This window comes from Ciconia boyciana, chromosome 18, assembly GCF_034638445.1.
Source record: "Ciconia boyciana chromosome 18, ASM3463844v1, whole genome shotgun sequence".
Classification (NCBI taxonomy): domain Eukaryota; kingdom Metazoa; phylum Chordata; class Aves; order Ciconiiformes; family Ciconiidae; genus Ciconia; species Ciconia boyciana.
This window is the reverse complement of record NC_132951.1, coordinates 7417837-7431490: the sequence shown is the minus strand read 5'-3', so window position 1 is coordinate 7431490 and position 13654 is coordinate 7417837. Positions and strand designations below refer to the sequence as shown.

Below are 13654 nucleotides of genomic sequence, written 5' to 3'. Positions count from 1 at the left end.
TAGCATATAGTCTGTGTAATGAATGCTTTCCCTGCGCATAGAAAGTAGCTGAGCTGGCAAGAGAGCAGGATTATGCCTTTCCTTTGGCTGAATTTATCATACTTCATTGGGGAGAGGAGGCCTTGAAGGAGGTCCCATGTTGTAGTAGGAGATGGGACTGAAGCTAAAAATACTTTTATGGCTGTGTGCTGTATTCTAAATAAGAAATGAACACTGTCTGTTGAGCCTGAAAGCACTGAGGGTGCTTACATGGGAGGAAGGAAGAGAGTATATGGATTTACTGTCCTGGAAGGGCTAGAAAGCTGCAGCACTAATTAGCAATGCAGCTTTAGAGACCTACAGAGACCATCACCCCTGCATGTGGTTGGTAACTCGCCTGAAACGTGCTCGCTGAAATAAACAGCTAAAGCTAGAAAACTTTCTTTTGGGATTGCCGCTTCCTAGCAATGAGGCAAGTCCCTTCTCTTGACATTCAGTGTACCAAATGTCAAAAACGAAATTTAAGGTCTTGTTTAGTGCCTTTCAGAAATTACCAAGCTTTATGCTCCAGTCTGGCTTTGCCAATGGACGAGCAGATCAAGGAACTCATAATACGAAACCCTGTGAAAGGGATGTGGCCTCAGGGTTTCCATTTGGGGTAGTCGCATACCTCCATTTTTGCTTCCAGAGTAAAACTTTGTACGAAATGACTGCAGCAAGATGTTTCACTAATGGATATTGGGTTAATGATCAACAGAGACTCCCTCAGCCAGACCGGTCAGCACATGCCTACCTGTGCTCCTGCGCTGCAGCTGGAGTTTTCATTCCTCCTGAAATGCAAGTGGTGAGCGTAAGGAGTACAGAACGGGGAGGCCAGAGTGAACCCTGCCGAAGGTTTCCGATTGCCTTGTTCTCTGTCCAGTCACTTTTGTTTCCAGTCCTTAACGGATAATATTGCTCATCAAAATGAAAATGCAAATGGCTGGGAGAGGGGGAAGGAAAGGCTTGTCTGGAAAAACTCAGGCTTAGAGAATTATTTTTTTCCCCGGCCTTGTATCATACTCTTTCAGGCTTTATCCATGCTTGAAACAGCAAAGATGAGGTTGAGTGTGGTATCGTGGTTTTCAATGGATTTTTGTTTGTGTGTGTACAGGTCGGGGAGAGGGTTGCCACCTTGGCTGTGTTTCCATCATGCTTTTTCTGTTTCTCTTGCTAGTTCCTGTTCTTCCCATCATTGCCTAGGCTGTGCCTGCATGTCACAGAATACGAGGGAGGAATCTAGGATATTTATAATTCAGCAATCTTTCCAGGTCCCTTAATGCTCCATTGCCCTGGAATGGAGCAATAGTTCTAGCGTTCACACTTTGACGTAGACTTGCTGTACCAGGTCAGCCCCTGCTAGTGTCCTGTTTCCAGACTAAGCTGTAAGGGCTGTTCAAGAGGTAGTCTGCTTGTCTCTGTTACAGATTACGCACCCACCCCTCTGTAGGAAAGATCTTTTCCTGGCCTCTGTCAGTGGCCTGCTATGTTTTATCTCATAGTTCGGTAACGCCAGGCAATTGCATCTGCATAAATGTTGAATTCCTTTCAAGTGCAGTGCTGCTCATCTTCTGCCTTCAGTAGCCTGCAGTGCTCCTTGCCGCCAGGGAAATTCTGTGTTGTGGAGGAGTGTATTTCCTAGAACTGTTTCTTACATTTGCTGCCTTTCTGCTTCTTTGAATACACTTTTTCTGCTGTACTGGGAGTAGCTGATCATGCTCTGTTTGGCCACTGTTCTCTTTAAGGTCCGTTTCTGAAGTAAGTTTATAGCAGTGACTTTTCCTGCTTTCTGTGCAAGTACGTCTGTTCTTTCAAAACAAATCTGCACGTTGTCTTCCCTCCAGAAGTGATGCACACACATCTCCAATGTAATTTGCTCTCAGTAGGGGAGAATCGAGGGAACATGTCTGAATGCAGCTGGTAGTGACAGCCACAGGGGAGGCAAAAACTCTCTGATCCTCAGAAACCTGCTCCTGGCAACTGAGCAGTGGGAGCCTGTGCTAACATCTCCCAGGGGCTTAACCAGCACCAACTGCTGTCGCAAAATGCAGAACTCTCCCATATTCTGCTTTTAACCACGATGTAATTTATGAAATTACCTTTCTCTGATTAGGACAAGTTGCATTGTGAGATGTTGGTCTTTCTTGGAGAATTACGTTTGTCTGGAGCTGTGGCTCCAGGGGAGCAAAAGCAGCTCTAAGTGCTCTGTGTCAGGCTCCTTTCTCTCCCCTCCTCGTGCTGGCTCTGGCACCGTGGCGTAACACCAGGTCTGGCACACTTGGGATTGGGGGCAAAAGGGAAGGGAGAGCTGGGACTGGCAGCGTCTAGAAATCCCAGCCCGTCACCACCAGTATGGTGATGAGTCAGGGGGCAACAGGCTTTACTCAGCAGCCTTTTTTAATTTGCAAACCTCTTCTGCTAAGTAGCCTTTTTGCTGATAAACCCTAACAGCGATAGATATTGATGGAGGAGACTGAGGCTCACTGTGAACATGTTTGTACCTTGTCCTTAAAACCAGTGACCTGGTTTGTACTGCTGAACCGTGCCTTTATAAAGGCACCATTATAAAACACCTGTATTCGCTGTGGAATGGAAAAGCTGCTGTTAACATATAAAGGGCTTTCTCCTGGACTATTGTATTGGTTTTGAATAAATGTATACCCTATAGAAGTGACTCATAGGGGAACATGTCTGAGCACGGTAGGGTGTTACCTCTTGGGGCTAAACCTACTTTTAGCACCGGGGTTGACTTCAGGCAGCTTATTTACTGAAGGGCTCTTCAGCATACTCGAGCCAAATTAATACCAGTGATGTTACATCACATGGTATTAATGACATTATTCCAGAAATTAACTTGGCCTTATGTGCAGGTTAATTTGCACTATAAAGACTTCTCGGGTGCAACTATATTGGCAAACTCTCCCGGTTGAAACAGGGCTGATATTGGCAAAAAAATGTTACTTAAGTATTCTGGCATCAGTATGTCTTCACATGCCACGAATCTGCCTTAGAGGCAAAAAGACTTGTCTCTGTGTACGTCACTTGAGTCAGGGATGTTCCTAGCCTTGTGTCGATTCCTTTCAGGGTTTTCATTTTCCAGATTTACTATCCCAGCAAAGCCCTGGAATATTGAGTTGACCCATGTCTTGATTTTTCTCATCTTGGCGGGCATGCGTGGATTTTTTTTGTTTTGAAAGGTAGCTTTCTTTTTTCTTTATAAGAGCATCTTGTTTACAAACACAGCTCTCTTATGTCATGGAGTTGTAGGCATCTCTTGTACCCTGTGTGGTAGGGATATTATCAGAGTTCCCTGTGCTGGAGTTTACATTGCTGTCTTTCTTCACTAGGAATTTAAATTTAGTCAGCAAAAGGCAAATCTGGAATCTCTCAGAATGACAGCTAACACTTAGGGGATGAAGAAAGTTTATAAACATATCAGCAACGGATAATCGGTGAATCTTCATTTTACATCTACAGTCTGCCAGAACTGAAAAGGCTTTCCAAGCTACAGTGTGATACAGAAACATGTATTGCCTCTGAAATACAGTGGTTTAATCTACCTTAATCTTATAAGCATCTGTACAGAACAAACCTTAGAGTTTTTCTGAAGTGTTTGGGACCTTCTGAAGCTTTAGTTCCTCTATCTGTTAGAACCACAGGGGAGATTTGAATTGCGATTTGTCCCAAGGGCAAACGGGCCCTGGGAGAGTCAGGATTTTTTTTTTTCCCCCTCTTAACTTTTGTGGTTTTTACTGTGCAATCAACTTGGTAATGAGCCTGAACACCCCCGCCTCTGTGCCCCCCATCCCCCAGTTACATGGAGGTGTCTCAGCTTGGGTTTGCTCATCCCTGGTAACTCCAGCTGACTTGGCCGGAGGCATAGGTAAGAGTTCAGGAGCCCTTTTAGTTATGTTGTTCCCTGCCTGTTTTACACATAGAGCACATTTGATTGTTCAGTGGTCATAGTTGTGGAAAATCAGATCTGAAAGGTGTTTATGCCCAGAGTTAGGTACGTTCTTAAGAGTGTGCTGGGTGTGAACTGCAAGGTAGCCCAGTCTTCTGCAGCACAGAGCAACCACGGGAGCAAGAGGAACAACACATCCGAGACAGACTGGAGAAGGCAGCACCAACATACGGCAGCCTGAGTGTAGCAGCTGGTGGCCGACCTGGGCAGACCCAAGGGAAATCTGCAGTGCAGACCTGTTCTTGCTTCTTCTGTAACTGAAATCCTTGTGAATTTGCTTGTGAGGAAAGCACTGGTGGTGGACTTGGCAGCCTGGCATGTGGTTCGTTCTTGGCTAATCCAGATCCAACGTAGTCTGTTAGAACAATAGAAGTAGGAGTTGGTGTGGTGACTCAGTGCATGATCAGAGTTCAAAAAAAGCAAATGCGTCTTTCAGCGTTCAATACGCACGTTATTACAGACTTGTGTTTCAGTAACTGAGTCATCTATCCAGTTATTCCTTTCTTTACGCTTAAGAGTTTGGTTCTTCTTTGCTTGTGATGTTTTTGCTCCTGGCACATGTCCCTGGCCTCTGACCAAAAAGAGCTTGTGCTCTGTAGATGTGGCAAGAAGTCCTTGGATATGTGCTACTTCGGGTTGGTCTGTCTTCAGCACAGTGTGTAACAGTAGATGTATTGAACAGCATTTACTGTTACAGTCCCTTCTTGTCCTTGTTTTCCTCATGTCTGGCTGGCTTTTCTTTTCTTCTTCAAGATGACAGAATGTAAATTATTAATACCTCAAAGCAGACTGGCTCTGCTGGGCACGTCCTGTCCGTAAAGTGCCGTGTACACGTCCCTTACTGCTCTGCAGCTGAGTCTGTTAGAATTATTTCCCCTTGCCTTCTCCCTGCTCCACCCTTACTTACCCTTCCAAAACTCATCTGACTTGTTCTATAGCTTAAGTTTTAAAGGGTCGTTATTCTGTGACAGACTTTCTCCATTTGGCACAATTTTTATTTCATTATGCAACTTCTGCTGTAGCACTCGGTCACCAGCTGCGTGCTATTTTTTTAATAACTTCCATTGTTTCTCACAGTATTTTTAACAGTTCATGTTAGGAGGAGCTTAAAGGTTTTGAGATTTAGATACAAGGAATGGTTGGAAATATTTTTTTCTGAAATAACCCCCAATGCTAGGTTTTAGAAGCCCTGGATGTACTGGAGAGCATGGCTACCCAGTGCAGTGATCTGGACTACATGAGATGGACTGCACTGGAAAACTCTTGCCTATGGGACATTCTGCGCGAGGTGCAGGATTTCATGTCTGTCACTTATAAAAGACACATGTCTGGATGCACGTGACTGGAGTCCAGACATAACTGAAGTACTGCCTTTCAAAGGAGCTGTTAATACACAATGAGGAATGCTGATGCTGGAGGGTTTTCTGCTGGTGATTGACTGCCATCCCCATTCTCCAGTAGGTATTATCGCTCCCTGGCTTGTACTGGTGGACCTTTATCAAGATTGATCACTGCCTTGGAGGGAACTGTAATATGCAGTTCAAAAGCTGTGCTTCTACAGAAATAGGCTTCTTCTGGAAATAAGGTTAAAGCCATAAAAAGTCAATCACTTGTCTGTGATACCAGCTTATTCCTAAGGAGGATTTCTAAATCATTCTTTGTATCCTGTTTTTATTTCATGCTCGCCTCGTTGGTTCTGCTCCACTTCTTTCCTCGCCTGCCTTTCACATACTTGGTGCTGTTGTCGTCCCCTGTCCCCCAGTGAAACCGTCTTGACTGTTCCTTACCTTAGTTTCTCAGCTGTGGCTGAAGTTTCTTCCATTAGCTTTTTTCTTTCCTGTACAGATCCTTTTTCCTGTATTTGTCTCTTCTCCAGTCAAATAGGGATTACGCAGGCTGTGCTGTTAACTGCGTAAGTGGAATCTAGTGCCCTGAGCTGACTTTCCCCTCCTCCTGCTTCCCCGTTCGCTCTTCCCCCACCTCCCCAAGTGCCAGCAAACAGCAGGAGTGGATGTATGTCCATCTCCTGGTGTGAGGCAGAACGGAGCAAGCATCGTGAAGCCCTCCAGAAGCGTTGGAGCTTGCCTTGTTGCCCCCAAAAAATGCTGGATCGTGTGAATGCTTCATTCTAAAAGCGTTGGTGTTCAAATTTGGCATTTAGAGAGCCCATACATATCTCCCCTCTGCTGTGAATGAAGAACTAAATTGACAGGTATAAGCTGACGCCCAGAGGGGGATGTGGGTAGGTGTCCTTCTCCACCACGGGTCATTGGAATAGATTTGCTGGGAATTCAGAAGTGGATTTTGCGAGTAGGTGGTGGATGTGATGACCTTACTGCTGAACCCTTGTTTAAAACACTTGCAGTAAAACATCCAAATAAGACTTGTTTCAGATGACAAAGGCTTGCTTAGTTCTCCTAGTAACACAGTCTGCATCATCTGTCTCTGAGCCATTTTTCCATCATAACTGCTAATGTCTACTACACAACAACCAGCACTTGTCAGCTGGAGAATACGGGGTTGTTTGCAGTGGGGGAGATGTCCAGCTCTTTGGGTTGGCAGTTGTTCTGGTCAGTGATGTAAGGCCAGTCAAAACAGAGTAACGTTATTGTTGAGAGCTACTTGCAGCCCTTTCTGTTCTTGTGCTCAGGGAAGGCAAAACCCCTCCGCGTAAATAACTTGCTGTAAAGCAATTGTATACCTCCAGGTTAAACTCTCTTGGATTTCCATGCATTGTGTATCCAGCTGGTTTTTTATGATCCTGTATGGTGTTCCCCAAGGAATATGGTGTGTCACCTCTCATTCTTGGGATGCGTTTCCACTGGGCTCCCCAGCACTGATTGCTGCATCGTGTTTGCTTCTGCTTTCTACCTGTGTTTGGCCTGCATGAACTTGATAACAAGATAAAAAAGACAGCAGCTCTAAGCCTTTACTAATGTGATACATTCCCACGCTGCTGTTTGGTGTGCTGTCTGCCGATGGTGCATCTTGTTCACTGTTGATTTCTCTCCTTTTCCTTGCCAGGCATCTGGATTGGCAAAGCCTCAGAGCTGCAGTTTTCTTTAATAATATGTGTGCTGCGGTGAAGTGCCCTGTCCTAAGCCCATTATTTGGAGGTACCTACAGGTTCTGGATCATATATATCTAAACCAGCTAATGGCTAAATGAAGGCTTACTTTCTATTTTATATATATATATATATATATTTATATATATGTTCACCCACCTTTGTATTTTCTATGCTTCATAGGCAGTGATTAGGCCCTCGGCTTGTAGCAGGACCTGCTGTGTCTGTAGGATGGTATAAATTTTGGCATGCTGTGAGCACAGTGGTGTGAATACTGGTTACTGACCCTGGGCATCTTAGAAAGTCAGTTTTGAAACAGGTTTTTCAGGGACTTTTCCTTGGCCTTACCAAAGGTCTCTTCTACAGCTTTGCACTAGATAACCTGGTTAAAATAGTAACTATCTTCTCTGGAGCATAATGCACGATTGTTACAGGCTTTGCCAAGCTGAGGGAGTGTCAGAGATCCTGCTCTAATTCAGCCTTCGGAAGTGCTGGGGAGTAGATGAGGTTGTCTTAATGGTGGGTCTCTGCAGCTGAAAGCAGAGCTGTGTAAAGAAATGCTGTAGAAGATGCCCTTCAGATGCAATCTGCTGAAATAACTTGATTTTTTGTTTTTTTCTTTTCCTCCCTCTGTGAGTGAGGGGATTGTACCTGCATCGCTGAAGTTGTGTTACCTTCTTCTCCAAAAGACCCACTGCTGGAGCGTGTCGGGGCTCCTTCGAGGGCTGCTTTTCAATCTGTCGCACTTAAATGGTTCTGAGCTGGGACTTGGCTCCTTGGCCTCTTTAAAATGATGTTATCTTTCTTATGCCTTATCAGATCGAGATGCTGCTTCAGCGATGTTGCGCTCCTGTGTGCAGTGGTGAACCAGCGAGGAGGATGCAGAGTACCGTCTGCTGTGAGCAGGCAGGAGGATTAGTTCTGCTTGAAGGGTCTGACACAGATCCACATCTCCAAGAGGAGGGACAGTGAGCATGGGGATTGGGCATCAGAAATAGGAAAGCTTGCTCTCCCTCTTTGTGTAGATGAGGAGGAGGAAATCTGAATAAGCAGCTCTTTGTGTGCGCTTATCTATATACTGTCTCATTTAGCCTGAGGTTTTCCCATGTCTGCTCCCGTGCATGAAACATCAGACTGAGACACATTGCTCTACTGAAATGTTTGGCATTAGAAAGCTATTTTTTGTTGTCGTTGCCCTCCCAGTAAGCCTGTGGCCTTTTTATGATGTTTCGTACTTTTAACTGTCTTACTTTATGGCAGTAGTCACATGTAAGAGTGAAACATCTGCTGCTCTGGATGTTCCAGCAAGGCAAAACTGTTTCAGCGGGTTGTGTGTTTGAAGCATGATACCCAGTTGGGCGCAACGCAGCTTTGAGTCTGTAAATAGAAGTTTTAATCTCTGTTCTGGTGTTTCATTAGCTAGGTTTTCATGTGGGACAGAGGCCCACAGTAGCCCAAGATAGCATGGGTCGTATACGTGGCCTTTTTCTATAAGTGTTTGCTTTAGCTAACTTGCATTCATAGTGAGCTTTGTGGCTTTCTGTAACGGTGCTACTCTGTCCGTGGCACTAAAATCACAGTTGGTAAACATCTCTTCTCTAAAATCTGTTCATCGCATGTTCCTCCGCCTGTTTCCAGAGCTACAGTAAGGCTGTGCATGAGATCCAAACCCAGGCAGGCCTTGGTGGCTTCACTGAGCACACTGCTACTTCTGTAAAAGTAGGTAAACCGGTGGGTCACTGCTGTGCATCATACCCGTTACTTGGATTCATGCTGTGCTATGGTGAAACATCTTCTAATTGCTCTTTTTCTGGTAAATCTTCTCTCGAGGGGTAGGATGGTGGCTGGGGGATGCAGTAAACTGTCCCTTCTGGCTGGTCAAGGAGCTGGAGGTAGATGAGCAGCTCCAGGGTTAGAAGACCCCGAGAAGCTCTGTCTGCAACTCCACTTTTCACAAAAGCTGCCACAGGGTTGCATCAGTTTATTCTGAGGAGGTCTATTTAGGTCTGGAAGAGTAATTACACAGCTTTGAATAAGTCTCGAGTCAGAAGAGGGCAAAGCTTAGCTTGGCAGGGATTCAACCTTCTGGGAGTCTTTTTGCAAAACGGTACAGACGGCTTTTTTAAAATAAAACTTCTGAAGACCCGTTGAATTGGCACCTGGTACCAGGCATTGGTCTGATCTATTTCTGGCTCTCCACGTACAGAGTAAAACTTAAAATTAGACACTTCTGGTTTTAAGCTGTTAGTTTCTGCTTTGCTTTTAGGTGCCTTGTGATTAGGATGGAAGGAAACGCCTCCATTGGTGCAGCCCTCGCCACGCTTCTTGTGTGGTTTTGGTTTCTGTGTGATGGTTCCTAATTGTACATCAGAGAATATTCTAGGGCTAAATACAAAACTGCTCCTCCTCTGAGTCCACTTTTTTCCCTATTTTAGTGTTCTCTAATTACCAGCCTAACGATAGCTTGATGGGAGGTGAATAGACAAAGCCCATCACTTCCCCACATGCCGTCTTTTGGAAATGTGGAACTAATTTTTTTGAGTTTGGCTTGAAACAATAGTGCTGTCGCTTGCTCGTCTAACGATACAGACCCAGCCCCCACCCTTAAAAGCCACTCTTTAAAGTAAAAAAGAAAGTTGAAAGTCATTGTTGAATGATTGTGAAACTTGTGACTGGAAAGCAGCTCTGCATTTTATCTTGTAAACTCCTTTCTGCCCTGTGCAGACTATTCCGAAGACATAAAAAGCCCCAAGCTATGCGTGCACCTGCAGCTTGGGTTTGTGTTCGCGGTGCTGTGGGTAACATAAAGCCTCCCAAATCCTTTTCCTAATCCCTTGCGCCGTGTGGTATCTACAGCAGTTTTGGAAAGCCAACATACATCCTTAATAAGAAGCAGAATGTCTGTTAGCAGAGCTTATGCTAACAGCAAATTAGCTATGAAGGAGCTCTTTATTACTAATCAGTACTTTTTGCCACGTTTTGCAGTAATTAGCCTTCATTGGACTTAGCAGCATCCAGCAGATGCTTAATCATAGCTGCATTGTAATACGAGCGAGAACTCATGAGTAAGGAAAGTCGCACGCTAGAGCAGTCCTTGCCGATCCTACTGACGAAGCAGCTGCGGGGAGCCAGGCACATGCGATGGGCGTTCGGGAGCTGGAGCTTGGTCACATAAATACTCGCTTGTGACAGGAGTTAGAGCTCTGAGCCGCGTTTGTGAAGGAAGTTTGCAGCAATGGGCTGTTGTACCTCTCTGATCTGAGGATCGTTCACCTGTAGCTGCCTTACAGGATTCGGCTTGAAGCTCTGGTGTCGTTAGCAGAATGAGCATTAGCCTTGTGCTCTAGAAAATAGTGGTTCCTTTTTAAAGATGAGTAATGCTGCTATAAAATATTTGGTGTTTTCTGCATCCCATGTACCTTCCTTGCGTTTCTGAAGCACGTGTGTTCACAAGTGTTTTTCTATTCTGTTGAATTCCTTTTTTCATCTGTATCTGAGTTTTCCTTCCTTTAGGTCATTCAAGATACCTACTACTAAGTCAGGTTTAAGGCACCTCACATCTTAAATTTAACTTGCCTAATTTGGCTGGCTCGGTGAATATTTTATTATAGGCAAAGCCTTTTTAATCCCCCTGGAAATGTTTCTTCTCCTGTCTGAAGGAGCTGGAGTGAGTTGAGTGGAGCAATGAGAACCAGATCTCATCTTGAATTAATCCCAGATTCAAAGGTATTTTCGGCACCTAGATGTCTCACTTTTCAATGATTTCGATAGCTAGCCTTAGTTCTGTCTGGAAGGAGTTTAAGTTCACTGCCTTGAAGGAATTGCTGCCTTCTGTTTTCCCACGTTTTAAACGGGGATGATCAGCCCTTATCTGCATTACAGAGGATTACAGGTTTCAGTTATTCGTCAGCTACTCCTTTTCCGTTCTCTGTGTTTGCCTTGGCCAGCACATTCAGGTCCCACAAAATAGCTCAGAGGACTAGAGGGGACCTCCTGGGTCAGGATGCAGTCCCTGGTATCCGTCTGTTGGGCTCACCTTGAGTTGCAGAAGGGCTTGTTGGGCTGTGCACCAGCTTCCTTCCCAGGAGGAGAGTTGACGCAATACCAAGACTGATCATTCTCCCCTTTGCCACCGATCTCTTTGGCTCGCACTGTGCCCGGGTCAGATGGTGGGAAGCCTCCCTTTCCGTGCTAAAGCAAACACTTTATCGGGTGCCCTTGCCTCTTTGTCCTGTGCTAAGAGGAGAGATAAGAGCGAGATGCAAACTTGCTAGCTCATAGCTGTCAAAAGTGCCTTCCCTTCCCTCCCCACCCCAGCCTCATTACTTTGAGAACTTAATTGGCTGAGGGCCAAGCTCTGAGCCATAAACGGATCAGGTCCTGCAGAGGCTCAGTGGGGAACCAGAGCCCTGTGGAAGGACCCACACACCCTGTTTCCAGGCTCCTTTGAGCCTGCCTCTTTTGAAGGGTGAAATCCAGCTTCCCCTGAGGGCTCTGCAGAAGCCAAAGCTATACCTGAAGCAATTCCTGCGCTCAGGAAGGCTTCTTCTCTTCCGCCTGCGGCTCAGGCTATGCTGGCATGCACTTCTCCACTCCCCCTGGAGATGCAAGTAGACTGCTCAGAATCTGTGCAAGGAAAACTGTCCCCTCCCGGGCTGAGATTGCTTTACAGTCTGAACCCCCCGCCATGATTTGAAGCACAGTGTTTGCTTGGTGGGGTCCTGTCTGCGTGCACCCAGGAACATTTCCACATGCATTTTTGTCCTCCTTCGAGCTGGCCTTCCTCACTGGCCTAGTCCCAGCATAAGAAGCAGGATGGCTGCCTGGGAAGGCCAAGCCATCCAGGACACATAGCATGTTTGCTGTACAGAGGCTGTACTAAACAGGCACATTGCAGAAGACAAGCTTGTAAACCTTCAGCCCAGTTCTGTTACGGAGGTTGGATCTGTCCAGGCTGGACGGTGAATGAGCTAAACCGGCTAAGCAGGAAATGTCGGAGAGCTTGTGAGAGTTTTAAAGGCAAACTCTGTTGGTGGGATGATTAGTCTTCCCTGTAACCTAGGTGGATTTTACCTGTATTGACTATAAAAAGCTTGATGCTAACATAACACTTTGTATGGTGCAGTTTCAGGTGGTGTGGACTAAGCTGTGTTGTAGAGGATCTTGGCAGACCAGGTCGCCAGTCATTAAAAAGAGACTTAATCGTCAGGATTGATATGGCTTTGTACCTTTATTTGAAGGCTACTTTTTTTTTTTTTTTTTTGCATTCTCATAGAGAGGAAGTTCAGGAAAACTGTGTCCGCTGGAAAAAGAAATTCACCTTTGTGTGTAAAATGAGTGCCAACCCAGCCACAGGACTCCTGGACCCCTGCATCTGCCGAGTATCTGTCCGTAAGGTGAGCATTTAGCTTCTGCTTCTGGCAGGTAGTACCACCAGTGTACTGGTGTTTGTTACTGGCTGCTTTTTTGGCAGCAAGAACAACTGCATGGACAGTAGTGGGAAGGAAAGATTGTTTGGGCCCAGATGAGACTCGAATGGAGCCTCTTTCTCCAGCAAGGGTGCTTGACAGAGGGTGGGAGCGACCAGGGTGGTGGTAACCCTTGAGAGACAGAGGTTTGTGAAATCCTGAGAGCAAATTCCAGGACTGAGTAATGACTTTCCTCCTGTTTTCCCAGCACATAAAATAGCTGCTTTTCCTGTTTGTTTTGTCTTCCGTTATAGGAGCTGAAGGGCGGAAAAACCTACTCAAAGGTAAGAGCACAGAAGGGGCAAATGTGGCAGAGTGATGATGGTCTTGTCTTCTGTTAGTGCTTTACACCCATTAGAAACCAGTGGCTGCTGTGTGAAGCAATCTGGAGAGAGGGTCATTGGTTCTTAGTTTAAGCCTGAGTTAAGTGATTTCCCAAAAAAATCGACTTGCTGGGACAGGATCCAGATTGTACTGGATGTGGATTTGAGAAGGGGGTTGGGAAGGTGATCTGCATGTCCTCAAACTTTGGGGAAGTTCTGAGTCAGATGTGAACTCTGGCTTCTGGCAATGTCTCGCTACTAAAGAAACACAGACTCCAGTTCTGTTCTCCAGAACACAGCAGCCAGCTGTGGCTGGGGTAGGCACCTCACTGCCTCATGAGTGCAGGCAGAAACCTACAGCAGAAATCACCACCTTCCAAAGCACCAGAGACATTGAGGCAAAAAACAAACTGATGAGCAGGGGTGTTAGTTTTGGTTTGTTCCCCCCGCCCCATTTTCTTGCCTGTGCTATGGGAGAGACAATGGGCCACCCCCTTCTCCTCTTTGTGCTGGATCAAGAGACAATGTTGGCTTAGAAGTTGAGCTCGCGCAGAGCCCAAAACCATGTTTGTTTGAATATGAGTCACTGCTGCTAGCTTCTAATAAACAGATGTTCAGGTCACGCACAACCTTGTAAGAATTTCTTCTAATTGATATCCTTCTTGAGACCATGGAGGCAACTGGCTTTGAAGGGTGAACTGCACTCGCTCCTATGTACTGCTGTGCTGTGTGCTAGAGTTGCTGCCCACACTATTCCTTTTTTGTTGTGAATTAGGACATGGTCTCTAGGGCCATCAGTTTCTCTTTCACTAAA

The 13654-nt window shown here is 45.7% G+C and overlaps 1 protein-coding gene across 4 annotated transcripts in view; it reads left to right on the top strand.

The window, feature by feature from the left end:
* The window catches only part of EEIG1 (estrogen-induced osteoclastogenesis regulator 1), a 39387-nt gene that overhangs the window by 9374 nt on the left and 16359 nt on the right, over positions 1-13654 (top strand). For all 4 annotated transcript variants that reach the window (XR_012045606.1, XM_072882714.1, XM_072882715.1 and 1 more), the window contains exons 3-4: positions 12325-12445; positions 12772-12801. Coding sequence is in view for 3 of the 4 variants with exons in the window: in XM_072882714.1 (XP_072738815.1) it covers positions 12325-12445; positions 12772-12801 (151 nt within the window). In the remaining variant the exon portion in view is untranslated. The remainder of the gene's footprint in view (positions 1-12324; positions 12446-12771; positions 12802-13654) is intronic.